Below are 25,494 nucleotides of genomic sequence, written 5' to 3'. Positions count from 1 at the left end.
TAATGATACTATGAGGAGACGTTTGCCGGATCATGATGGAGTCCTATCTGCCCCTGCTGTGCAATGTGCAGCAGAATGTAAATTGTATTCATTTTGAACTGAATGAATCATTGCACTCTAAACAATTTTTCTATTCATTAGGTCAAGAGGTTTGAGTTCAAAAAAAAATGCTTAGGCAGCAATGATTCTGATGTTTGCAAGGCCGTCCAATATAATAATGGTATTCTAAGTATTGGGCTGGTAGCAGCAGCATCATGCCCTACCCTGTGTCCTCCTGAGAAGAGTAAGTCTATTGCAGTTACATTTAACAACGTTACCTGCACAACTTTCTGATCTGCTGGTGAAGCTCATCAGCTTGCTGTTGGACCAGCTACGCCCAATGGTTACATAAAGTGGCGGCACCCCAAGCAGTAGGTATTCTGTTCATGCCGCAGCTAGCTATAGCCCTGCTGGTGCAGGGTGACGACAGCAGCACTCCCCATGTCATGCGGTCGTCACCCTTTCTCAAGCCCCATGCTCTCCTTCAGGGTTCTTCAGCAGCAGCACACGAGCATCACTTGGTGAGGAAGCAAGCAGCCCCCAGCAACACATCCTGCCGCCCTGTTTTCTAATCTGCGTGTGCATGCATGCTTTGCTGCCGCGTCAAAGCTAAGAGACACACCATTCATCATTCCAAATAATTCCAGGTATCAACTGGCCAAATTATACCCTGTCTTTGCAGGGCCTCTGCCATCATTTGATCAGCAAGATCTTGTCTCGAATGGATCTCGACTGACCGTTGGTCGATAAGACTCATTCTCGATCAGCAAGTTGCGCCGCAAGTGGTAAGGCTGACCCCTCCTCTCCTACCGCTCTTGGCAGTAGAGATCATAAAGTGGAGGATGCTGGGGCTCCCCATTCCAGCCGCGAAATGCATGGACGCTCTTGGCAGGTGAACGAGCAGCAAGAATGGAAGAAGGGAGACATGATGGGCCATTCTTGAGTAATCTATGCCGGAAGCCAGATCACCTACGAGGACCTCTCTAATGGCCTGCGATCGGGACGCTGCTTTGCTTATCCTCAAGAGCGAATCATGGGCGCCGAATCTTCCAGCAAGTACCCCTGCTAACCACCCCCTCCCTGTGCTGGCGATCAAGCTCCCAGAAAAAGATCTGGCTCCACCATTCCATGGTGCCCAAGCCCAATCATCCCCCTCACTCCCCACAGTGTTCCCTGCAGGCACCTCCTCCTCCTCCCTTTCCCTTTCCCTCTGCCTTTTGGGCGCCTCATGCATGCTCTCTGCTTCTTTATGGCAGGCCATGAAAGATTGAAAGGGTGAAATCGATCAAAAGATTAGGCTCGAGTCCACCACCGGAGCCGGGGGATCGATGCCGGTGGTCGTACACGTGAGGGAGAGGGAGGCGACCTAACCCCCGGGCCCGCCTGTCATGCTGCGGAGGGGGCCGGGGCTTCTTCTGGTTCTTTGGCGCCATCCGCGTGTGGTGACGTGCTCGTGACGCAGTTCTGCGTTCAATCTAGTGTCCACTCCACCGCATCGCCAAGCGAGGTCGGATCCTTGGAACGTGCGTGGATGGCCGGATGCCCACGCGCGCAGCGCAAGTGAGCTTTTGCAGCTCTGAAGGTGTCGGGTGGGTGCTGATAGAGGTGACTCAGGTGAGATGTACCAGCTCCGCGTAGGACTCTGAACTCATGCTATTTTGTTCTGCAAGTCTGAAGATGCCCCCATTAAAAAAGAGCCTGAAGATGCCGATCCCGTGTGATGATATTTCTTTTTGCAGAATGCAGGCTGTTTTGAGAGGGACCGAAAGATTCTATTCCAGTTTTAGAGGGTGTTCCGATCCAAACGCTAATATCTAAAAGTACTATAAAAGTACTATAAGTGCTAATACTCATAAACTTTAGCATAAATGCTAATAGGTGCTAGTAGCCGTGAAAGGGGAAGACGTCTCTAAATTTGCAGCATTCGGAGGATCAGCTGATCGAGAAACATGTGGCATGAGAGCTGAACTTGGTCCAGATGCAGATTTGGTTGCTGAATTAAAAAAAAATCCCTTATTAGGAAGCAGGGCAAAGCATTTGCAACCTCGCGCAAACCTTTGCACTCTGGCAGGAGCCACAAGCCGGCCAGCAAATCATTGAGGTATAGCCCCCTCCAGCATTCCCCTTCGTTGAAAATGGACCCGATGATCAGCCACTCAAAAGAGAACTTTCTTGCTATGCCTTTGCAGGGATCGTGTTGGGTTCATCCCATTCCATTCCACCCCTGCGTCTGCGTGCGAGAAGCACCGCGCCGGGTGGGTGAGCGAGCGTGCGGGCAGCAGGCACCCTGACTGACACATGGGAATAAGCGGCATGGACACAGGGGAGTGGCAGGCGGCCACATTCTGCTCGGCGCAAGGCTTCATCCATCCATTCGTCCAGCAACATGCCTGCGAGAAGGGCAAATGCAAGGAATGATTCGTCCCTCTCCTGTTGCCATGGGTGCTGGGTGGCTCGTCCACTTCTCTGCGGCCTTGCGAGTTGAGAGGCCTCCGGCTCAGCAGCGGCTATCGCTTCGGTGTCAGGTGAGGGCGAGCAGCAGCCGCAGCAGCCTCGGTTAGTTGGTGACGCCGGCGTCGCCGCAGTGCCTGCAGCCTCTGCCCGGGCGAAACGAGCGAACGGTGATGGCCCTGATGCTCGAGGGGTCGGTCAGTGGTGGGGAGTGAATGGGCGCAAGCTCAGCCGGATTTGCCCACATGTGGATTGTTACTGCGTGTCTACATCACCCGTGACGATTGCTCGCCCCCTCTCATTGTTTTGGCATTCGTTTCTTTTTATCTTTTACAGGTAAAAAAGGTAACTTTTATTTTTTTTCCTGTCTGCTTTTTGCCTGAATCGCGACTTGTGATCCTACAAGCACCTCTCTTGTGTTACAAAAAGTACTCTGCTTTTGTGTATAATAATGATGGTAATCTGTTTACCTCAGCTGGCCATGGAATGTGGACGCATGCTTCTGTCAACACAGCACAGTGCCGCCCGACGACAGCCATCGCCCAATGTGTTCGTCCAGGCACTTTCTTATCCAATGCCCGTGTTTTTGTGCTCTGTTTTTCTAGACGGCGCCCCACTACTCAAATTCTCTGGCGCTGCTGCAAGCAGTGCAAGTGTCTTTCGGATCACATCCAATTGTGTCCATCGTCCCGGCCAACTTGCAGGCTTGCAGCGGTCGCATTCAGCGATCGCTCAAGGTTTGAGTGCCGCCAGCAAGGAAGTGGGAGCTTTGCATAGAACGCGACAGATTCTTCAATTTCCACTTCCAGCCATCCCAAGTCCCAACACGAACAGCCTCAAGTTTGAAAAAAGAAATGGTGGCCTCAGAAATCTGCAAGCAACACAACTTTTCGACCACAGCACACAAAATTACTGCCCAGCAATGCAACATCGTTACATACAAAAGCATATGCCATTATTCCTGACGAGCAAGTGCTGGTTCTTCACAATTCACAATGACACGAAGTCTATGATGAATTATGCATTCAGTGAACCATTCGCGTAAGATCTGGATGCTGAATGGTTAAGAATCATTTCCCTTAATTTGGGCAAGAACATGGTCAGCTGTCCAAACGGTACTTATATTTACAAACTGAACTCAATCATAATCTCTCCTAAACTGCTAACGTATGGTGAAAGAAAGATCACCTGACATATGGTGCCCAGGAATATTTGATTCTGAAGTAAACTCAAAGAACTCAAACTGAATTGGGTCAAACTCTTGTAGATTTTGATGTGGTTGAAGCCGGAAACTGAAAGATTACGCCATGATACGACGTTTGGAACATTCAATCACTGCAGTTGATTCCCTAGGTAAACCTTGTTGAGCATTTGTGCTCTCAAACTGAAGATTAAAAAACTCTGCAACAACCGAAGCCCTCGACTCTGGAGCTGTTTTGCAGCCTCCCAAGGCTTAGATACTTACATGTCAGGAATGAGGATGCTGATGGCAAAGCAGTGGATCTCGCCTAGCATGGCCATATCAGTGTGTGATTGTCCCGGCAATACCAGAGTAATGCTTTTATACATGGGCGGTTTCTCTCAACACAAGTCAAGCTGGTGTTCGGTAGGATCCCCTGCTATGCGCATATGGTCGAGAAGCTTTCCCAACATCTCATATATCTCATCTGCCTCGCAATGAGACATGTCCTCAGCAACGAATACATGCTTTGCACTCCGCACTTCGATCCAACTGTAAGCCTGATCCTTTCTAAGGCCCTTCTCCTTCATGAGTCCCCTGACTCGACGTGCATCATCCCACTGTCCTGCCGCAGCATAGATGTTTGACAGCATGACATACCGACCACTGTTCCCAGGCTCTAACTGAAACAGGAACTCTGCCACTTCCTCTGCGAGCTCGATATTTCCGTGAAGACGACATGCACCTAGGAGAGCTCCCCATGACCCAGCTGTACCAGGACCAATCCTGGATGGCAAATCTTTGATGAACTCAGTTGCTTCTTCCAGCTTGTGATTCCGACCAAGAGCATCTATGTAGGCAGCATAGTGTTCTGCCCTAGGTTCAAGACCATGGTCCTCCATTGATTCAAGAATGAGACGTGCATCAGATACTAGACCAGAATGGCTGCAGGCCGTGAGGACAGCAAGAAAAGTGACATGGGTTGGCCGAACTCCAGCTACCAGCATCTCCTCAAATATGGCTAGCGACTGCTTTCCCAAACCATTATGTGAGAACCCAGTAACCATCGAATTCCAAGAGATGTAGTCCCTCTCAGGAATTCGGCGAAACAGTGCCACAGCCGCCATCATGTCACCACACTTGCAGTACATGTCAATGAGAGCATTGTAGATAAAAATGTTGAAAGGGTCTGTACCGATACTCTGGCGCAAAATGAAGCAGTGCAATTCCTTCCCCCGCGTGACAAGCCCAAGTTTGGAACATGCGCCCAAAGCTGACACCAACGCAAAAGGCGTTGGCCATACCCCCTCAGCCAACATCTGTTCAAACAGCTCGAGAGCAGCGTCCTCCTCTCCATTCTGCTCATGCCCAGATATTAATGCTGTCCATGCAATCCTATCTTTATCTGGCATCATATCGAACACCTGCACTGCCTTATCAAGCCTCTTCGCTTGGCAGCACCCAGCGATCATCGATGTCCAAGTGATTCTGTCCCGGAAGCTGACCTGATCAAACACCCGCCTTGCATCGTCCACCCTTCCAACTTTGCTGTAGGCGTTCACCATGGCGTTGGCCATGATGATGGTCAACGCCATCCCCGACACCAGCACCGCGCCGTGTATCTCCCGCAGCGGCCTCGCAGCTCCAATTCCCGCACATGCGGTCGCCACGCTGACCACCGTGAAACGGTCGATGGCCAATCCTGGCCCCAAAAACCTGTCCCTGGCGAGCCGGGCAACCAGCCGGAGAGCGTCTTGCTGCCTGCCGTGGTGCGCGAGCGACGATATGACGGTGTTGTAGGAGACAATGTTGCGTGAGTCGGCCGGCATTGCATCGAACAGGTGGAGGGCGTCGGGGAGGGTGCCCGGCCCACGCGAGAGCGCGGCGAGTAGCGTGTTGTAGGAGTGCGAATTCTTGTGCGGGAGGTCGTGGAAAGCGGCGATCGCGGCGACAGGGGACGGGAGCACGGAGTAGAGCGCGACGAGGCGGTTGGATAGGAGGGTGTGGCTGGTGAGCGCCGTCTTGACGAGGAGCGCGTGCGCGGCGCGGCCAAAGCCGGGCACGTCCCCCGTGGAGATGGCCCGCTCCAGGAGGGACAGCACCTCCGGAACGGCGAAGCCGGCCGCGGCCGCGGAAGGGAGCGCGGTGGCGCATGGCGGCGGCGGGTGGATGGAGATTGTTGGGAGAAGGCGGCGCATGCGTTTCCGGCGACGACGAGCAGCAACGGTCAGGCTGGCCCATAAACTGAAGCTGTTTTACTGGGCTGTGTGTGTTATCGGGCTTTACATTAATGGGCCAAATGAGATTAAAGTGAAACGGTCAGGCTGGCCCATAAATTGAGCTGCTTTACTGGGCCGTAGCGGGCTTTACATTGATGGGCCAAAAGAGATTAAAGTGAGGCAAGCCATACCAAGCCTTCTGTGTCTGTCTCTCGCCTTTGGGAATTTGGGATTCCAGAAGTCTCTGCTTGACTCACCGGCGGCGGCGGCGCGGCCATCTCCGGCGAAAACCCTACCCTGCTCCGCGCCGCGGTCAAAGGTGGGAGCGTACCGAGAGGGGAAGCCGTGCTCGGAGTAGCGGAGGTGTCGGGATGGTCTTCGGGCAGGTGGTGATCGGCCCGCCGGGCTCCGGCAAGACCACCTACTGCAACGGCATGTCGCAGTTCCTCTCCCTCCTTGGCAGGTAAGCCGCTTCTCTCGTCACTAGTTCATGCTCCTCAAAAGCTTCTCCAACGAAGTGGAATGTACTCGGCCTTGTCTTACAGTTCAGTGACCTTCTTAGTACCTCTTGTGCTGTTCTCGATTGCGGGTGTTGAGTAGTAGTACTATAGTAACATAGATTCCCGGCGCTAAAAGTTTCGCATAGAGTTTAAACTAGGCGGTTCAGCTTCGTTTTGATTGGGTAAAAGTCTGGGAGAGAGGCAGAGTTTGTTATTTGCTTATACACGGATTATTTTGTTCATGTGCTCCCTTGCTTGTGTTGCAGGAAAGTCGCAGTTGTGAATCTTGACCCTGCCAATGATGCGTTGCCGTATCCTCTGCTCTTTGAGCTCTAAAATCCACCTTTCGCTATATTTACTTCTCTCTTGTCAAATTGTGCTTTGGTATGCTGCCTACAATTGAAATGTGTCCATGACAGTGCTAACTAGATATGAATGTGCTATAAACATCGAGGACCTCATAAAACTCAGTGATGTCATGGCTGAGCATTCACTTGGTCCAAATGGAGGTTTCTCCTAGCCCCCTGATTTTGTTCAATGATCAAGCATGTTAATCTTGTTTATAATAATACAGTTGCTTATTTTTCATGCTAATGTCTATGTTAGGGCTTGTTTATTGCATGGATTACTTGGAGAAGAATATTGACTGGCTTGAGGGAAAATTGAAGCCTCTTATTGAAGGTGAGTACTGAGTGTGTAATAGTTCTCTGCATTAATAAAGGTCTATTGTGGAAAACAAGAAATGACATAGTGTTCAATGGAGCTTTTCCAAGGCTGAATCGCGCTTTGCTTATGGCTCGGGAAGAGGCTGACCTCTGGTTACTGGCTGGTGCTAAGGGCCTTAGTGTTTTTGGTCGTGGCTGGTCCCTCTGGCTGAAAGCCTTTGAGAGTACGATCAGGCGTGACTGTAACCGTGTAATTTCCCGCCTCCGGGGGTTGGTGTGTGTGTGTGTGTGTGTGTTGTAAGGCTATTTTGGCCCTTTTCTTCTCTCTTAATGCAATGATATGCAGCTCTCCTGCATATTCGAGAAAACAATTAATAAAGGTCTATGTTCAACAGCAATATCAATAAGAATGGTCATATCTGAAAAGCGGAGAGCACTTTGACGGAAAAAACTTACAAATAGATAATATCTATGGATTCGTAATTTACATAGGGCTTTCCGTGTGCTAATAGATTACTGATCCATGCCGAGTAAGAATTTTATGAAGTGTATAATGTTTTTCTGGGGATTGCACCGCTGTTTATTTACAGAATACTTCTGCTGTTTATTGAGCTATTTCTTAATGTTGAAATTCATAGACTTATAGTAGGTGAGCATTGAACTTGGTAAACACTCATACTGCTCAAAGTGTACATTTTTTTGTTCCTTATTAACTTGGAAACCTTATCATTTCTGCAGATCACTATCTGTTATTTGATTTTCCGGGACAAGTTGAACTTTTCTTCCTTCACTCAAATGCAAGAAGTGTTATTAATAAACTCATCAAAAAGCTAAACTTGAGGGTATACACTTGTTTAGATTCTATTCAGAATATCTTAATGCTAATGAATTAGATTGTTCAACCTTTATTTTCTGTGTTCTACAGCTGACTGCTGTGCACCTCATTGATGCTCATTTATGCTGTGATCCTGGGAAGTATGTGAGTGCTTTGCTTCTTTCGCTGTCAACGATGCTACATTTGGAATTGCCACATATCAATGTCTTGTCAAAGATTGACCTCATTGAGAACTATGGAAATTTAGGTATTATGTCTTCAATTGTCTAATCGTTTGAGCATTTGTTGCTGCTCATGGAATTGGATGTCCACACCATCTTTTAATTGATTAAATGTGTTTACTGTAGTATTTATTCATCTTCTTGATTGGCAGCATTCAACCTTGACTTCTACACTGATGTCCAAGATCTTTCATACCTGCAACATCATCTTGAGCAGGATCCTCGTTCTGCCAAGTACAGGTGAACTTTTGAACAGCGAACGCCTAATTTACAGTGTCAGAAAGGAGTGAATATACTCGTATCTACTGAAAGTTTAGACAAACTAATCGAACCTCTTAAGTTCCCTTTATCAAATACTGAAACAAATGCCTTACTTTTTTAGTTCTTGTTCCCATGTGAATTCAGGTTTGGTTGCCGTCTAATGTACCTACATAAAAATCTTGCTGTTACCGTGCGCACTAAGGATTTCTATGTTTTATATGAGCTCTAAAGCAAAGGCAGACATCTAAAACTGGGCTCAGGATATGGGTATTTTTTTGACATATCTAGGTTGCTAGCGGATAATTCTTCATTATGACTAAACTTTTTATCCACTGATATGAACTTCAGATCCTGTAATCACTAAACAATTTGCAGCAAGATATGCTTATGTCATTGGTCACGTGCTAAGATTGTATTATCTGATTTCAATAGGAAACATTTACGTTGTCTCATCTATAACCTTTTCACTTGAACCTGCTAACAGGAAACTGACTAAGGAGCTCTGTGATGTGATCGACGATTTTGGTTTAGTCAATTTTTCAACTTTGGATATCCAGGTCTGTATTTGAAAGACTAGATCATTTCAATCCAAGTTCTCACTGCATTAGGTCTTACAAGAAATTTTTGGCCTCTAGGACAAGGAAAGTGTTGGCAATCTTGTGAAGTTGATTGACAAGAGCAATGGTTATATATTTTCTTCTATTGACAGTAGTGCTGTTGAGTTCAGCAAAATTGCGGCGGCGCCTCTTGATTGGGACTACTACAGATATCCTTTACTTGATCTATTAATACTTTTCTCAAACAAGTCTTTTGTCACCTTTAATTTCTTTTACTATCTTCAATGGTCTAGAGGGACATTATTGAACCACTTAGCTCTTGCATGCACAGGTACAAAATACTGATCATACAGAATAAGCATTAGACTTTCGTATAAATCATGTCCCAGCACGGCATTAAATATTGTGGCTAGCATGTGGTGACTGGCTGGCAAGTCAAACCACACCAAATTGCAGCCAACTAGCCAAGCATGCTGATTTATCATCAGCTTACTGTTGCTGTATTATTTTGTGAAATCTGGTTAGTTGTATTTGCTTCCATTAGTATTACTGTGTTATGTGTATATTAGAATATGGGCCCAACTAACCACCCACAATTTAAGAGGCACGAATAAAAAGTTTGGTTTTGACGAACCATATCCCGAAAAGTAACTCCAGTGCATAATTATCTGTCCATGTTGATGTGCTTGCAAATCTTTTTCCCTTGACGTGTGGATACAACAGCAGCGGTGCAGGAGAAGTACATGAATGATGATGAGTTCGTGCAACAGACAAGCAGGATGCAATGAGGCTGGCGGTGGCATCCCCACTTTTGTAGCACTACGGGTTAAGCATGTCAGTGTGGCATACCAACTTCGGTTGCTGTAGATGTTTTCTGAAGCTCCTTGCTAGTTGCCTGATGTGTTGTAGCATGCTGTCATTCCCTTCTGGAATGAATACGAAACACCTGGGAAGTAATGTATTCCCAATTAAGCTATCTGGACACTGGAGCAATGTTTCTTTTTGCGAGGAAGGTAGTGCTATTCTCTGTTGATTTCACGGTTTACACGAAGTTTACAAAATTTCAGTTAATCTTACGCTCCTTCCCCTGTATAACTAACAAAAGTTTTGCTCTATCATTGAGAGTATAATTGGTATTTGTGGGGGGTGATAAAAATACTAACGACCTTCTGTAGCCTACTAGTGGACTAACTGGTACAAATTAGTTGTTATTTTGTCCTGATCCAATCTCAGATTCTTCATCTAGTGTCAACAACAATTTGAATAGCTACGTTGTCAGTAGAACATGTCAAATTGTCAGTTCAGCTAATCCACAGCCAGCTTCTAAAATGGAAGAGGTCAAGAGTCCACATGGAGTCATGGACATGACCGTCCGGAAGCCACACTAGCTTGCGTCCGCAGCTCCACGCGCCGGCACGACCTCCGCGAGCCCGCGCTTCGGACCGGGCCCCTCATTAAATGCCCGGCTCCTCGTCGACCTTGTGAGGCGATCGCAGGGCTCGATCGGGCTTGCCTCTGCCCCCCAAACAGTCATAGCAATGGCAACCTGCTCGAGAATCCCCTTCGCCTTCCTCGTGGCGCTGCTGCTGCTTCTGTCGTCGTCGTCGACAGCCAGCGCGGAGGAGGAGGCGGTGCTGACGCTGGACGCCGGCAACTTCTCGGAGGTGGTGGCGGCGCACCAGTTCATCGTCGTGGAGTTCTACGCCCCCTGGTACTAGTCCTTCCCTCTCGCTCTCCTCGTCCCCTCCGCTGCGTCGGAAGTGCTTGAGAAAACTAAGCGTGTAGTTTCCGGCATTACTATGATTTTCGTTGGTTTCAAATTTGTACCGGCAAATTTGACCCTACTCTCTTGATCTCTGTGACCTACAGGTGTGGCCACTGCAAGCAACTAGCTCCAGAGGTAATTCTTTCTTTCAGTACCACGACAAATCCTCTGAACTCCTGAATCATCACAGTGGAATCTGACGCTTCGTGTTGTTTGCCAACTTGTGCGTGTCATGTTACAGTACGAGAAGGCCGCGTCCATCCTGAGCAAACATGACCCACCAGTCGTTCTTGCCAAGGTCGACGCGAGCGATGAGAAGAACAAGGACCTCAGCGGCAAGTACGATGTGCAGGGGTTCCCCACCATCAAGATCTTGAGGAGCCAAGGCGACAATGCGCAAGAGTACAATGGCCCCAGGGACGCAGATGGCATAGTGGAGTACCTGAAGAAACAGGTCGGTCCGGCGTCTGTTGAGATCAGGTCGGTGGAGGATGCCACGGATCTGATCGGTGACAAGGGCGTGGTCGTTGTAAGTACCACTGCTGTTTTGGAATGCACTTCCTGTCTCAAGAAAAAAAATTGAAATTTATGAATGCGCTGAAATATGTTTCAGGTTGGAGTTTTCCCTGCGTTTGGTGGTAGCGAGTACGATAATTTCATGGCCGTGGCCGAGGAAATGAGAAATGACTATGACTTCCTCCACACATTGGATGGCAGTATTCTTCCACGAGGTGACAAGGCTGTCAAAGGACCTGCTGTTCGGCTCTTTAAACCATTCGATGAGCTCTATGCTGATTCTCAGGTATATTTTGATGCTGCAAGTTTGATAAATTTGGTGATTTATACGAGTCTCTTTCAATGATCAGGCTTTATGTGCAGCAGATGCTGATTTATTTAAAAAAGTTACAGCATTTTGTCTTCTTATAACACATGATCCCGTTTTTTTATTTGCAGGATTTTGACAAAGACACACTAGAAAAGTTTATCGAAGTTTCTGGTTTCCCAACTGTAGTTACCTTTGACACTAATCCAACAAACCACAAATACCTCCTCAAATACTTTGAGAATGATGGTACCAAAGTAAGTTAATTCTTCACAAATGCAATCCCACTTCTATGCCAGGCAGAATTACAACAGGACACATTCTTGACTATTTCCCTGTCTAGCCAGATTTGGTCAGCTAACATGTTATCTGGGTTTTGATGTTCTCTATACTTGTAAAATATGTAGTATCTGTTACTTCTAGGATCTATCATGGTTTGGTGTGCTTCTAGCACATACATTGCTTCCCTTGTATTTCAATTGTCTCATGAACTGCTCTCTGAATCTTGTTGAACAGGCAATGCTTTTCCTGAGCTTCGATGATGACAGGATTGAGGCCTTTAAGAGTCAGTTTCATGAAGCTGCAAAGCAATATGGTGAGAAGAACATAAGTTTTCTGATCGGTGATGTTACTGACGCACAGGGTGCTTTCCAGGTCTTCTTCAGAAACTTGAGCTATTTTTCCTTTTGACTTTGTAGTTCTTACAATTATTTGTCTGATCACTTTCTGGTGCAAACCCTGCAGTATTTTGGGCTCAAAGAAAGTGAAGTGCCCCTCCTCTTCATACAAGCATCTACTGCAAAATACATCAAACCCACTGTGGAGCCTGATCAAATCTTACCCTGGTTGAAAGAGTACTCAGTAAGACCACCTTGCCATTTGATACCACATCCCTTGTCTGCAGTTTACCATGTTCATATTCATTTTGAGTTCTCTTGTATCAGCTTGAAGTCAATCTCCATAGACCTCTTTGCAGTTTCTCTTAACCTGACTTTGGGTTTTGTTCATGTAGGATGGGACCTTATTACCACATGTTAAGTCAGATCCAATTCCAGTGGTCAACGACCAACCTGTTAATGTTGTCGTCGCCGATAATCTTAATGATGTGGTTTTCAACTCTGGCAAAAATGGTTTGTTCTTTGCACTATGACATGTTGCTTAAGGAAGTTTTTGTTTATATATCAAGTCTTTTACTAGATGCATGGTGCTTATTTTGTTGCCATTTCAATTTTAAGAATCTGTGAGTTGGTCACAAATAACTGATATTTTGTTGTAGTGCTTCTTGAGTTTTATGCACCGTGGTGTGGCCATTGTCAAAAGCTGGCCCCAATCTTGGACGAAGTTGCAGTTTCATTGCAGAATGATGAAGATGTGATCATTGCAAAGATGGTAATGTACAATAGGATCCTGATTGAATCGTCTTTCTTCATTGCTTCACTTCCCATTTGATATCTTCACAATCAGCATGCTTCTATGCATATTTTATATCGTGCATCATCTACAACCATTCTGCCAGGTGGCTGTAGAATTATAAGAAGCTCAGTGTGCTAATAAATTAAAAGAGGATATATGAATGAAAATGAAGTTAAGTGAATTAATATAATGCTTTGCAGGATGCTACCACAAACGACATACCACCAGATTTCGCAGTCGAGGGCTACCCAACCATGTATTTCTACTCATCTGCTGGAAACCTCCTATCATATGAAGGTGGAAGAACCGCTGAGGAGATCATCAATTTCATCAAGAAGAACAAGGGCTCCAAACCTGGTGAAGGTGCGGTAGGGGATGATGCAGCAGAGACAGACGCCATGGAGGAGCAAGAACTTGCACTAGAGTCTGTTAAAGACGAACTGTGATCAAGGTGAGTATTGATCATGACCCTGTCTCAAAGCCCATTTTGCAGTTCTTTGCTTGATGCATGATTAATTGAAGCCTAAAAACTAAAAAGCTTAAGTTTCTGCAGGAGACTCGGGAGTTTCTCACCATGAAGAATGCTCAGCATTGTTGCTGTTCAAAGGTCGAGAAGGCGTCTTAAGTAACAATACGGTTTTAGCACACAGTTCAGTAATTTTGTTTTTAGGACAAGAAGATCTACCCACTGGCCCGTTGTATCTTTTTCCATAATTTTGTTGTTGTAGCATCAGGACTTTATTGGGTTTTGGTGCATCCAGGCTTTAGTTTAACACTGGAAGCGCATCCAGGCTTTTATTGGGTTTTGGTGAATTAGTGACGAAAACGTTTAAGTGACTAACGTTTAAATTATTAATTAGTATGTTGACAGATGCTAGCAAGCGTTGCAATAATACAAGACGCTTGAAGACCCGCAAAAAAAAAATTACCGTAACTGATGACTTTTATAGCGGTAATAGATCGTAGTAGACTACCACTCCATACGGTAACTCTACGGTCCCCCGCAACATTTGGTCGTATCGTACGTCCGCCCGCTCCCCCGACACGTACGGCGTGGATAAACCATTCGTTCGTCAAGCTGTCCTCAGCTAGCTGCTGCTTCCATGTAGCACCACTTAATTTGACCGGCCGCAGCAAAGCCATCGCCGACCGGCCGGCCGCCGATCCCACTAGCTAATAACCTAATCAACGGGCGTTTGCTGGCCCGGCGCGGCGCGTGTCGTCGCCGGCGGGCGGGCGGGCGGCGGCCCACCGGCTTGCCGGCAAGGAGATCAAATCATTCGGAGGCTTTTGGTGGCCGGCGGTGGCGGGTGAAGGTGAAGCCGCCGCCGCCGCCGTAGGGTTGATTAAAACGTACAGCTCCGCCGTCGCGATCAGCGCCGGTCGGTGGCTGTCGCCGTCCGTCCGGCGTCCCCGCCTTTGCCACTCTCCGGTGCGTGGGAATCGATCATTCACACTAGGTGACACGCGGGGCGCTTTGTTTTTTTGGCTTTTGGGAATGTGGATCTCTTTCTCGCCCCTTAGTTGGGAAAAAAATTGGGTGGGGACGGTCCCCAAAACGCACTCGGTGAGGACCTGCTCCATCGTTGAGCTACCACTACTCGTTGCGCTGGCCGGGACGAAATTGAAAAGGAGGCACTTTGCTGTTCTAATTATTAGTTCTAAGATGGCAGATCAATAATGCTATTAGCTCCACTGGTGGGTAGCTGGCTGCTGCATTGTTCTGTGCCATGACACAGAACACTTAGCGATGTGATGCTCTCTTTCCCTTTAATCACCACAGACACCTTATACACAGTAGCATTGGGCGCACACATGCCTTGCCAGCACCTCAAAAAACAGGAGGATTGGACGAAAGGATCTTCATCCCTGCAGATTCCGATATTTACTCATCAACTCTCTAGTTGTTCATGGGAGGGTGGTACAAGCACTTGGTTAACTCATGACCTAGCTAATTTTCAACATCTTCTTGACGAAGAAAAGTAAACTGTAATCGCCGTACGTAAGAATCTCTGCTGCAAATTGGATGATGGTACCGTGTGCATCGCTAGAGCATCATGGTCACGGCACGTAGATGGTGGCGTGGGTGCGGGACACCGTGGTGGCCTTGTCGACGGCGAAGAGCCTCCGGAACAGCCTGAGCAGCAGCGCCCACCCGGCCGCGGCCCCGCGGCCTCCGCCGCGCCGCCGCCCGCCGCGAGGGCTGCCGCCGCAGAACTGGCCCGCCCCGCCGGCGCGCGACGAGGCGCGCAGCATCGTGGGCGCGCACCCGTACCCGCGCCGCTCCGCGGGGGACGACGCGGACGTGTCCTCGGAGTCGTCGGCGTCGTCCGACGGCGGGTAGCTGCAGAGATAGCAGTCCTTGTTGCGATCGGCGGCGGGCTTGGTGCGGGGGCGCCGCAGGAGGAGGAGCTCCTCGTTGAAGCTCTCCCACAGCTTGTCCATCCTCTCCGCGTCGGCCACGGCTGCGGCGCGCCGCTTGTCGTCTCCGTCCGCCTCGGTGCGGCGCGGCGCCGGCTTCGGCTCCGGCGGCTCTGGCTCTGCTGCATGCACGGCGCCGCTCCCTGCTGACTGTGGCGCCGCCGTTGTGGCGGTGGCGCCCTCCCACAGGAGGTCCATCCCCTCCTCGTCAGCGGCGGCACCGCGCTCCTCCCGGTCGCCACCCGCCTCGTCGGCACGGCGACCGTCTCCGTCCGCGGTCACCGTCACCTTCGGAGAGCCCGCGAACGGCCAGAGAGGGGACGACGCCGCGGCGAGGTCGGGGAGCGGGAGCTGGTGGAGCAGGGGCGCCACCGGCGGCCCTCCGAGCTGCCCTTCCGGCTCCCGCGCGGCGGCGACCGTTGGGAAGGTGAAGTCGTCGTCGTCCTCCATGGCCTCGCTACTCCCTCGCTGGCGCGCGTGACGGTCCCGCGCCGCGCTGTTGCACTCGCTCGCGCGCTGCGCCTTAGCTTTCTTCCCTGCCCCTGCTGGGCTCTGACGATAAGGCTACCTATCAGTCGAGAGTGAGCGAGCGATGATCGCGACCGGGGCGTGCTGGTGACACTGGTGCCGTTGCGCCGCACTGTTGAGGCCGGGGTTCGGTTGGTAGTTATCGGGATGGATGGATCAATGGATGGATGCGCAGCGTACGGCGGTGTGGGCCGCCCGGGAGGCCGGGAACCGGGGGGGAGGTAGCTGTGCGCGACACGCACGGCGGCCGGGAGGCCCGCGCGTGTCGCGGCGTGCGTACTCGTGTGGGCGCGCGCGCGCGCTCTTGGATGTTGCTTGCAGCCGCCGTCTGCTGCACCTGCGCCGGGGGGCTGGCGCGGCAGCCCAGCCAGCCCACGGAAGCTTCGATCTCCTCCGCCGATCTGGCAGCGAGTGCAGGACCGGATCGATCTCTTCTCAGGGCTTATCGACCGCCGCTGATGCCGTGGATTACCCTGCAGAGAAAACTAGACTCGTGTGCACACAGGCTGATGCCAGGCAACCAGCCTGGACACGGGACCAGGCTACTGAGCTGCAGTTGGGCTGGTTGTGGCCTAGCTTGGAGGCGCAGGTGCTTGGCCGGGCGTCACAGCCGTCGCGTCGGCCGCCCACCTGGCTGGCGTCGCGGTGTCGCCGGCCCCGCCTGGCCCGGCCGCGCTAGTCAAGTCACGTGTTTACACTGACCGGCACGCGGCCGCGGAAGGGACGGCCCGGCAAGCAGCCGTGTCAACGCCTGCCAAATCGCCGTCCAGTTGGGCTCGCCGCCGGCGCCCGCGGTCGCGCACGGACTGGCGGGCCTTCCGGGGCCGGCGATAGGCGCGGAATGGCTGAGAAGTTGGGCCTTGGGAATCTGCCCGGCACGATGGGGTTTTCCAGCCCTCCGGCCCAAATCATCTCCGCTCCACTTCGACACAACTACACACAAGGCAAAAATAAAAATAATCGGACTCCGGGGCGGGGCCCGCATCCAGAAGACGAGATAGATCGTGGGGCGAACCTTTTCGTGTCCGTGTCTGTGGGCCCCCGTCCAGCTCCGCATCGCCCGCTTCGAACGAAGAAGAGTCACCGCCCCGCTCCGGCGACCTGTACAGCGGCGAGCCTCCCCAGCGATCTGGGGCGACCGGCTAGTCGCAGCAGGGGAGGACCTTCTCATTGCAGCGGTATGGCTCGTTTCTCCTGCAACCTGACCGAATTCGTCGCTTAAGAAGATGGGTGGGGCCGGGGGTTTTCGACGACGCCGCGGGTCGCCCGCCCGTAGGAGATTCGATTGGGCGGTGCGGGCGCCTCGCCGCTTAATTTCTACAGGAATTGCTGTTGCTTGGTCCGCGAGTGTTCTGGCGGTCCCCGTGATCGGTCGGACACCGTGGGTTTCTCCTCTCGTTTGTGCCTGCGAGTGATGCAAGCTCGGGGCTTCGGATTAAAGCGAGCAGTTAGTTAAAGCTCAGGGATCTTTGACCAGTTAGTTATTTTCTTGATTCTCAGCTCAGCTGACCCTGATCTGTCTCCTCCAACTACCTATATAGGATAAGACAAGCATCCAGATTGCTCATGGCTCAAGATCTCCGACGCTAGATATCTGGCTATGGGCCAATGGCCAGCGGTGCTGCTCTAGTTACTGGATTCGTTCTTCCAGCCCGCACGCCTCCCGCGAATCATGTTCATAGCAGGACACGGGGCTGTAGATCTCTTCTGTTTCATCACAATCGTGCTAGAACTTATCTTCCCTGCTCAGATACACGCCGCTTGTTTGGCTGTGCGCCCGACCGTGGCCATCTTAAAGTTGCCCGTGCTGAAGGTTCGACTTGTCTATTTATTTTTTCCGTTGCGGGTGGTGGTTGGAGCCTTAATACTCATGTTTGTGTCGCAAAGTTCCAGTAGGGCTTTGCTCTGATGATTGACAGTACAGCCCTGGCATTTCAATTGCTATTGTTTAATTAAGAGAAATCCCAGTTTCATAATCTTCCTGGCAACCTGTTCTGTGCTAATTATCTCCCCACAAGTGTTTTTAAATAAATTTGACTAGTACTCTAAATGAAAATCTGCATGTGATTGTTACTCTTACCACCATCAGTAACACCAATTGTTTCAGGTTATCCCGCCATGGATGGGACAAATTATGGAAGCCCTTCATCTAAACTTCATACAAGACTGAGGCTTTGGGAGTTTCCTGACTGTTATATATTTGAACCAATTGATGGCCTTGCTGACTTGTTCTTATCAGTTAGCCGAGCCAATGGAACAATGAATCTGGTTGAAGCGTTGCCGCCACGTGGATCATCAACACCTAAAGTTCAAACAGTTTATGGTGTGATAGGAGTGCTCAAGCTTGCAGTTGGATCATATTTTCTGGTGATCACAGATCGTGATTGTGTGGGATCCTACTTGGGACACGCAATTTTTAAAGTGACAGGACTAAAAGTTCTTCCCTGCAACAATGCACTTAACACAACTTCTGCCGAACAGGTGTGACATTGCTTCTTTCGTACCCTTTTAAGTTGTTGCTATCAATATTCCCTTTGAACATTCAAATATACTGTTGGCAGAAAAAAATGGAAAGTGAATTCTCGGAACTCCTGGATGCTGCAGAGAGGACTATCGGCCTTCACTTCTCCTATGATATCAACCTTACACTTTCGTGAGTTATTATTAAACATTTCAGTTACATTCTTGAGTTCCAGCCTTGAAGCATTTAGCTTTTGAATGCAGAGAGAAAGTTATTATGGAATATGCATGGTCTCAATTAATTTAGTACTATGACATTCCCTGTATTATTTGTTCTAATCCACAGACTTATCTTTGTCTGTTCTAATCCAGTGCACAGAGGCTACATGATCTTGGTGATGAGTATAAATCACTTCCCCTTTGGAGACAGGTTTGCTTCCTTCTCCATTTCTAACTCCGCATTTTGCTTATAGATGGGAGTCATTATCTATGTCTACTATATCTTGTCATATGCTAGCCTCTGCTGCTTACCCTTACTGGTACATGTAGTACCAAGTTGCCTTTGCTAGTTGCTACTTTTAGTATTACATAGAATGCCATGTAATCTGGCCATTTTTATGGCAACAAATTTTGCACTGACTGTTTGCACTAGTCTCAATGTTTGCCATTCTGCTATTGGTAATGGCTAGTGACTTCTGTAGCATGCTGCAAATTCACAAGATAATTCTAAGTAATCGCATCCTTCACATGGAAAATGTGCATGTTAATGTTTGGTAGAACTTTTATAGTGTGAAAACTGAGAACAGAGAAAACTGTCTTACTTAGTTGAACTTGGTAAAATAGGTTATAAGATTTTTCACAGTAGCTTTTCAGCATCAGTGCTTAGTAGTACTATCTTGTGCTTTTCTAACTACTATCACTGATTGAATAACATAACTCTTTTCAGGCTGAACCAAGATTTCTATGGAACAGTTACTTGTTGGAACCTCTAATTGAGAACAAGGTAAGATTAATATATCTTTAGGTGGTGGACTGTTTGGATACAGGGATTGGTAAAATTTGTAAAATTCCTAGACTATCTTCCCTTTCCAGACAAGCCCTTAGTTCATTTCACTTTGGATTTCAAGGCAGCTGAACCAGTATTCTGATTGCTTCCTTTCTTAACAGCTGGACCAGTACTTATTGCCAGTAATTCAAGGCAGTATCCTTGGCATATCATGAAATTTCAACTAGGGCACTACTAGAGATATAAGATGCGTTCTATTAAAATGTTGATTCAAGTTTCCTTTGGGTCATGTTTTATTGTGAATTTATGGAACTTAACTAAATATCAGGTTTTCAAAACATACATGCAGAAGTTGGGTCAGAAAAGGTAAATGTGACCCTGATTGCACGTAGGTGCACCCGGAGGATAGGTGAGCGTTCTTAGGCATCAAAAATAAGCTTTTCACATTTCTTAACTTTCATTAATATTTTATTTAAATATGTTATTACTGTGCATGGTCAGTTTTAACTGCATCATGTTTTGTCATTTTTGTGAAACTCAATGTTTATGATCTCTTCATGAGTGTTTCTAAAGGTACGCGGATGTGGAGACGAGGAGCTGATGCAGAGGGTTATGCTGCAAACTTTGTTGAAACAGAGCAGATAATGCAGTCAAAAGGATTTACAGCATCGTATGTACAAGTAGGTTTCTTCTCACAATTTGAAATCAACAATTAATATTGCTTTTGGTTGCCTCATTTTTATGCTGTGCTTCAGTCTAATTAGTTTGTTGTTATATAAATATTCCAAATACCTTGACAAATTATATGTCTTGTAGGTTCGAGGTTCTATGCCATTCTTGTGGGAGCAGATTGTTGATTTGACATATAAACCTAGCTTTGACATTGTTAGACAAGAGGAGGCGGTGAGCTTTCTTATATCGTTCCTTGTTTGCTTCTTTACTTTTTTGCTATAATGGCACTATATCTTGCCATGACATTGTATGGTATCCTTACTTAGATTTAGCTAGTAGTAGTAGATACTCTATAATGCAAGTATGCAAATTGTGTTCATTATTATTATTATTATTTTTATAACTCTATCTTGGTTTCTGTTGTTCAGCCTCGTGTGCTTGAGCGGCACTTTCATGATTTGCAAAAGAAATATGGAGCTGTCTTGGCTGTAGATCTTGTCAATACAGTAAGTACACTGCACTTGAACTTCAAAGTAGCATTAGTGCTATGAGTTTCCAAAATTAAGAAAATCAGGAGTACTTGCCCCATATAAAATCGTTATGCGTGGGCTCTGATCCTCAGTAAGATGTCTGCTTTCCAAAATCATACAATTCTTCATATTTAGGATTGACCTCATATATGGATCCTGCATACTTGCATTATTTTCTTCCCTAGTGGACATATTTTGATATGTACTAACAGTTATTACTTCTTGTGTTGCATGTAGTAGTATAATGATTTGTTCAAGCAGTGAAGCACTAACAGATTGGTCATTTTGATTGAATATATATATACTTTTTCATCTACCCCTATAGTTTTTGCTTATTGGCTTTCTTCTATCGTCCATGTGATGTTCACCTTGTTTGATTTCTGATATTCAGGGTGGCGGTGAGGGTCGCCTCCGTGAAAGATATGCAAAATCTATTGAACCTATTCTCAGTGAAGATGTAAGGTAACAATTCCTTTCTCCGCTGTGGACTGCTCACTGCTCCTATCATGTAATGTTGTGGCTAAGAATGTATGCATGCCTATGCCTATGTGTTGCAGATATGTGCACTTTGACTTCCACCGAGTTTGTGGTCATATTCACTTTGAACGCCTTTCTCAGCTGTATGAGCAGATCAAAGATTATCTTAAGCAACATAGGTATGTTTAACTGGTGTAGTATTACTCCATGTCATGCCGTGTATCATTTTGTACGTTATATATGTCAAAGGAACATTGTTATATGGGGGCCAAATCAGCTACCAAATATACTTTGGTCTAACAGACAACCGCCCATTGCACATCAAATCTGCATGCAAAACCAACTGCATAGGACTTGGCTTGAGGGGATCATTAGTTCTTTAATCTAGTCGTCTATGGATCAATTCGTGCTAAAATCAGCCTGATACAGAATGAACTTTTCTACTTGAAGCCAAAGCTATCAAATCTTGCATGTTATCACTTCAGATATTGCCTTGAACCTTGAGGAGTGCTAGTACAGATGCGTTAATTACCTACTTTATATATTTTATTTTTGGTATTCGAGTTCCTGTCTGAAGCGTGGGCCTGGCACAGTGATAGTCTCTCCACTTGTGCCCTGGAGGTCCTGGGTTCGAATGCACTTATGCACCTCCTCACAAAATGAGATTAAGGTTGCCTACAAATTCCCTTCCCAGATCCCAATTTATGTGGGAGTTTTCATCACTGGGTAAGCCATTTTTATTTGAGATCCTGGCTAATCAGGAAAAGTGAAATGCATTCAGTCACAATGTGTTAGTCATTCTGTTTTTGGCTTATTGTCATCATCTATAGTGAGGTTTTCTGTATATATATTCCTTTATATTATGTCTCCAAAGACTCATGTATCCTTTCCAACTTGGTTTTCTAATACAGTTGTCTGATAGGTACTTCCTTATAAATGATAAAGGCGAGAAAATTGAGGAGCAGACTGGCACTGTCAGAACAAATTGTATAGACTGTTTGGATCGCACCAATGTGACTCAGGTACATACTTCCAAGCTTTATTGCATTCACATGTACTTCAGCAGTTATTCGTAAGCAAATAATATGTCTATGCAAAAGTACCTTTTTAGTCATCCAGTTACTTAGCGGCTTCCCTTTTTGTTTTCCAAACCAACTTGTGAAAGATTTTCTGTTTGGCTAAGGGCATTCATCATCCTTTTATTGTAGTATTGCAATGTAGATGTACTATCTACCAGAGGCGGAATTTGCAAAAAATGTCTCTTTTGAACTGTAATCATTTTCCAAACTTGTATACTGGGATAAATTATGTACTTTTAGGACAGCATGTTTGATACTAAGTATATGGTTTAAGTTGTACTCTTGTTTGGTTTCAGATTATTTGTTCTAAAACAGAACATATGACGCAGTAAGAATCCCATGCCTTGAGTTCATAGACTCATACTGTAGTAGCTAATCGTTGTGCTATTGTTGGTATTGTTGATACATCCTTCTATGATGGACAATTACTATCTTTTTTGGGTTTTAGTTCTCTTTTGGTTCTTCAACTTTCACTTATATCTCTGAATTCTAACAATCTCTAAACAGAGCATGATTGGAGGAAAAATTCTGGAGAGCCAACTCCAACGGATAGAAGTTCTTGGTGTTGATGATACAATAAGCAACCATCCAGCCTTTGATACAAATTATAAAGTTTGTGAGTATTATCTTTACCATTTAATTAATCTGGTTTCTTAGTTGTGTTTTCCCATTCCTTTTTATAAGCAATGATGCTGGAGTAAATTGAATCCTTTTTTCAGTGTGGGCAAATCATGGAGATGCAATAAGCATTCAGTACTCCGGAACTCCTGCTCTGAAGGGAGATTTTGTTCGGTAATTTCTGTAGAACAAATTTCCACTTTACCTTTTAAGTGCTTTTTACTATATTTGTAGTCCCTCCCCTTTCTTTTTCTTAGCAAGAACAGGACCTAGTTCCAATTTTTACATTAAATAAGAACAGTAGTCACCTTTATCACCTCAAATCTATTCAAAGCTAAGAACTTCTAGTTATGAGACGCTTAGGGGTTTTGAAGAATTGAAGATCCCATGACCACTGTTGCAGTGAATCTCTATACTAGCATGACCCAGATAATGGGTTACTGTAAAACTGGTATATGTTTCTAGTCGTCGGGTGAAAAATCTACATCATACCAGTAAATGTCAGTGCAGGACATAAGATGGTCCCAGAATAATAATTAGACTGAGAGTGCATATTAAGTACTATAGTTTCTTCTGTATATATCATAGATTGCTGGTGGTTAATTTACATCCATTCTGTTTAGTAGTTGGGTATTTTAAAATGAAAGACAGCAGCGATATTATATTATTTATTCTAGGTTACTTTCTCCACATTTACATTTGTTTTCATCTCTTAGGTATGGGAAGCGAACTACTCAGGGAATTGTGAATGATTTACGGAATGCACTTGCTAGATACTACTTGAATAACTTTGTTGATGGGACTAAGCAGGTAAACATTGATTTTGTCGATGATGCCCAAATGTCAACTCTCTATGACTTCGCTTAGTAGATGTGTCATGTTAATGATATATTAATATCAGTGCAGTTCTTGCAGAGGGGCCTAAGCCTAAGCAATAAATTACTGAAATTTATGCTGAGTTATGGCAGCTTACATGATGTTGTATAATTGATTTGTAACAGACAATGCATTCTCTATAGAACTTCTTGTTAATGCCTCCACTATCCACAATCTACCAAACATCATGCAAGCTACAGATTTCAACTCAATTTGTTCCAATTTACCTTCAATTAAAATATCTGCACCAGGTATTTTGTATGCTGGCCTTAATATTTATTTATTATCTTACATAGGATGCCATGGACCTTCTTCAAGGACATTACATGACATCTGTTAGTCGAGACATGGCAGTGCCAAGAAAAGGAGGACTTCTAGAGAATTATGCGGTGGGTACAATTCGCTATAGCTTAAACTTTCTCTTTACACACAAAGTTATCACATTTTGAATTGCTAATGGGAATTCCTTCGAAATCATTCAAATTTTGTATGTTTTTGGGTGGATTTTGACTAAGCACATGTACATACACAATCTCTCGACACTCACTTGATAGTCTTTATTTATGGGAAACAGCTGGATCAACTACTGGAATGTGTCTCTTATATATTCCAACAGAACGAAACTTATGCATTTTTTCATTTACAGTCCTTCCGCCTCGCTTTTGCATTAGTTATGGGAGCTCTGATGTTCATGATGATGTCACTAAGGCATGGTAAGGATTCTGGCTCTGCTGAAAGAGATATTTTTTAGTGTTCTGCTATAAATTTATGCTGATCAGTGCTCTCCTTGTGCTACCTTGTGCTATAAGTCCATGCATTAAATAAACGAACAATTTCATAAAGTCTTCCATTTAGGCTCATTCCTTTGGAAAAGAGCTTTACTGCTCAATGTGCTACCTTGATATTTTGTTTATGCAGTGCATTGATTATTAAAATCTTAATGCAACCAATGGGACAAAAAAAACACTTGCACACATATTTATTCTTCTCTCATTTTTTCTTGGCTTAATAAGTGCTACAATTCAACTTAATGGGTGTGTGGTCAAGTTGATGACGTGCCAGACTTCCAGTTAACATGACAAAATTGATTGTATTTGCGAGACCACACAATAACGCCATGATATCAGGTCCTTGAGATGTGATTTGCGCTGGTTTTGGCATTTTGGGGATGTGAAGTAAACGGCTGAAGTTGAGGATGAAAAATTAGACTGATCAATATTCTAAGAACCAACATGAGATATTTGTTTTATTTTGTTATATACTATAATTAATGTTTGAAAATTTGAAATTTGTAAAGTCAAAATCTATCAATGTTGTTAAAGTTCTAGCTATCCTAATGTATTGACCCGTAAGTACTGAGCCAGACTATTCAGGTTGAGCGAAATTGTAATTCCATGTGCACGCTAACTTTTCTCGATTACCTTTGCAGCCCGGAATGATGTTCGCCACTTGTTGCTGTCACTTCTGTGGGCTGGTCTTTGTATTGGTATCACACATTTTGTCAAAGCCAATGGTCGAACATTCACTAACCGACCTCGGTTTCACCAGTCACGCCATTGATAGGTGCAAAGCAACTATTTGGCTCATCAAGTGAGTTGCCTCTTAGATTGTCATCATTCATCAAACTTGTCGACGCATTGGTTTGTAAAGATTATGTATTGCATTTTTTGCACGCAAACCCTTTGTAATAAGTTTTCTTCCATTTTGTAACAAGCTTCTGTTTCCTTCTCTGTAAGTTTTAATTCCTGTAGTCCCGGCTGTCATGATCTGCTTGATAGAATCCATTTGTAAAAAAACAAGTGAACATGCCTTTTGCAGTTATCAGTGTAATTACGATTTGACACACTTTGAGTTCTTGACAGTTTCACCAGCAATGGCCATTTTCCTTATCATACGAA

General features: G+C 46.1%; 5 protein-coding genes across 6 annotated transcripts; 3 read left to right on the top strand and 2 right to left on the bottom strand.

The window, feature by feature from the left end:
* Positions 1 to 3,462: 3,462 nt before the first annotated feature.
* Positions 3,463 to 5,871, bottom strand: LOC112903462 (pentatricopeptide repeat-containing protein At2g13600-like). The gene has a single exon (XM_025972736.1). It carries the CDS (start codon positions 5,866 to 5,868, stop codon positions 4,072 to 4,074), a length of 1,797 nt encoding a protein of 598 aa, XP_025828521.1. The 5' UTR covers positions 5,869 to 5,871; the 3' UTR covers positions 3,463 to 4,071.
* Positions 5,872 to 6,085: 214 nt separating this feature from the next.
* On the top strand, positions 6,086 to 10,008 carry LOC112879083 (GPN-loop GTPase QQT1). The gene is made up of 10 exons (XM_025943421.1): positions 6,086 to 6,352; positions 6,656 to 6,700; positions 6,819 to 6,898; positions 6,996 to 7,070; positions 7,793 to 7,896; positions 7,980 to 8,136; positions 8,263 to 8,350; positions 8,856 to 8,928; positions 9,007 to 9,137; positions 9,647 to 10,008. The coding sequence occupies exons 1-10, from the start codon at positions 6,261 to 6,263 to the stop codon at positions 9,714 to 9,716; spliced, it is 915 nt and encodes a 304-aa protein (XP_025799206.1). The 5' UTR covers positions 6,086 to 6,260; the 3' UTR covers positions 9,717 to 10,008.
* Positions 10,009 to 10,289: 281 nt separating this feature from the next.
* On the top strand, positions 10,290 to 13,781 carry LOC112886828 (protein disulfide isomerase-like 1-3). The gene is made up of 11 exons (XM_025952868.1): positions 10,290 to 10,639; positions 10,798 to 10,828; positions 10,935 to 11,222; positions 11,307 to 11,495; positions 11,648 to 11,773; positions 12,033 to 12,170; positions 12,261 to 12,377; positions 12,529 to 12,646; positions 12,793 to 12,905; positions 13,130 to 13,380; positions 13,483 to 13,781. The coding sequence occupies exons 1-10, from the start codon at positions 10,467 to 10,469 to the stop codon at positions 13,373 to 13,375; spliced, it is 1,539 nt and encodes a 512-aa protein (XP_025808653.1). The 5' UTR covers positions 10,290 to 10,466; the 3' UTR covers positions 13,376 to 13,380; positions 13,483 to 13,781.
* A 995-nt stretch (positions 13,782 to 14,776) lies between these two features.
* Positions 14,777 to 16,168, bottom strand: LOC112886917. Its single transcript, XM_025952980.1, has one exon. It carries the CDS (start codon positions 15,798 to 15,800, stop codon positions 14,991 to 14,993), a length of 810 nt encoding a protein of 269 aa, XP_025808765.1. The 5' UTR covers positions 15,801 to 16,168; the 3' UTR covers positions 14,777 to 14,990.
* Positions 16,169 to 16,866: 698 nt separating this feature from the next.
* Positions 16,867 to 25,463, top strand: LOC112886686 (phosphoinositide phosphatase SAC7-like). Of its 2 annotated transcripts, XM_025952759.1 has the most exons (20): positions 16,867 to 17,056; positions 17,420 to 17,691; positions 17,986 to 18,359; positions 18,440 to 18,531; positions 18,711 to 18,768; positions 19,285 to 19,341; positions 19,506 to 19,539; positions 19,673 to 19,753; positions 19,918 to 20,024; positions 20,161 to 20,247; positions 20,445 to 20,522; positions 20,938 to 21,008; positions 21,104 to 21,202; positions 21,946 to 22,045; positions 22,610 to 22,718; positions 22,822 to 22,894; positions 23,437 to 23,530; positions 23,893 to 23,985; positions 24,243 to 24,309; positions 25,026 to 25,463. In XM_025952759.1, exons 2-20 carry the CDS (start codon positions 17,487 to 17,489, stop codon positions 25,154 to 25,156), a joined length of 2,010 nt encoding a protein of 669 aa, XP_025808544.1. In that variant the 5' UTR covers positions 16,867 to 17,056; positions 17,420 to 17,486; the 3' UTR covers positions 25,157 to 25,463. The 2 variants fall into 2 exon arrangements, with proteins under 2 accessions (XP_025808544.1, XP_025808472.1); XM_025952687.1 differs by lacking the exon at positions 17,420 to 17,691 and having other exon boundaries at positions 16,872 to 17,056.
* The last annotated feature ends 31 nt before the right edge of the window (positions 25,464 to 25,494 follow it).

This window comes from Panicum hallii, chromosome 1 (assembly GCF_002211085.1).
Source record: "Panicum hallii strain FIL2 chromosome 1, PHallii_v3.1, whole genome shotgun sequence".
Classification (NCBI taxonomy): domain Eukaryota; kingdom Viridiplantae; phylum Streptophyta; class Magnoliopsida; order Poales; family Poaceae; genus Panicum; species Panicum hallii.
Note: the sequence above shows the minus strand (reverse complement) of the source record. Positions and strands in the feature narration are given on the sequence as shown.

What these genes read in the sequence shown, in the direction of transcription:
- LOC112903462 (XM_025972736.1), bottom strand. Translation starts at nt 5,868, where the DNA reads ATGCGCCGCCTTCTCCCAACAATCTCCATCCACCCGCCGCCGCCATGC.
- LOC112879083 (XM_025943421.1), top strand. Translation starts at nt 6,261, where the DNA reads ATGGTCTTCGGGCAGGTGGTGATCGGCCCGCCGGGCTCCGGCAAGACC. An exon ending in TGAGAACTATGGAAATTTAG is followed by an intron (nt 8,137 to 8,262) that starts GTATTATGTCTT and finishes CTTGATTGGCAG; the next exon opens with CATTCAACCTTGACTTCTAC. An exon ending in TTTCAACTTTGGATATCCAG is followed by an intron (nt 8,929 to 9,006) that starts GTCTGTATTTGA and finishes TTTGGCCTCTAG; the next exon opens with GACAAGGAAAGTGTTGGCAA.
- LOC112886828 (XM_025952868.1), top strand. Translation starts at nt 10,467, where the DNA reads ATGGCAACCTGCTCGAGAATCCCCTTCGCCTTCCTCGTGGCGCTGCTG. An exon ending in GTGGAGTTCTACGCCCCCTG is followed by an intron (nt 10,640 to 10,797) that starts GTACTAGTCCTT and finishes TGTGACCTACAG; the next exon opens with GTGTGGCCACTGCAAGCAAC. An exon ending in TTTCAACTCTGGCAAAAATG is followed by an intron (nt 12,647 to 12,792) that starts GTTTGTTCTTTG and finishes ATTTTGTTGTAG; the next exon opens with TGCTTCTTGAGTTTTATGCA.
- LOC112886917 (XM_025952980.1), bottom strand. Translation starts at nt 15,800, where the DNA reads ATGGAGGACGACGACGACTTCACCTTCCCAACGGTCGCCGCCGCGCGG.
- LOC112886686 (XM_025952759.1), top strand. Translation starts at nt 17,487, where the DNA reads ATGGCCAGCGGTGCTGCTCTAGTTACTGGATTCGTTCTTCCAGCCCGC. An exon ending in TTACAGCATCGTATGTACAA is followed by an intron (nt 20,025 to 20,160) that starts GTAGGTTTCTTC and finishes TATGTCTTGTAG; the next exon opens with GTTCGAGGTTCTATGCCATT. An exon ending in GATGATGTCACTAAGGCATG is followed by an intron (nt 24,310 to 25,025) that starts GTAAGGATTCTG and finishes TTACCTTTGCAG; the next exon opens with CCCGGAATGATGTTCGCCAC.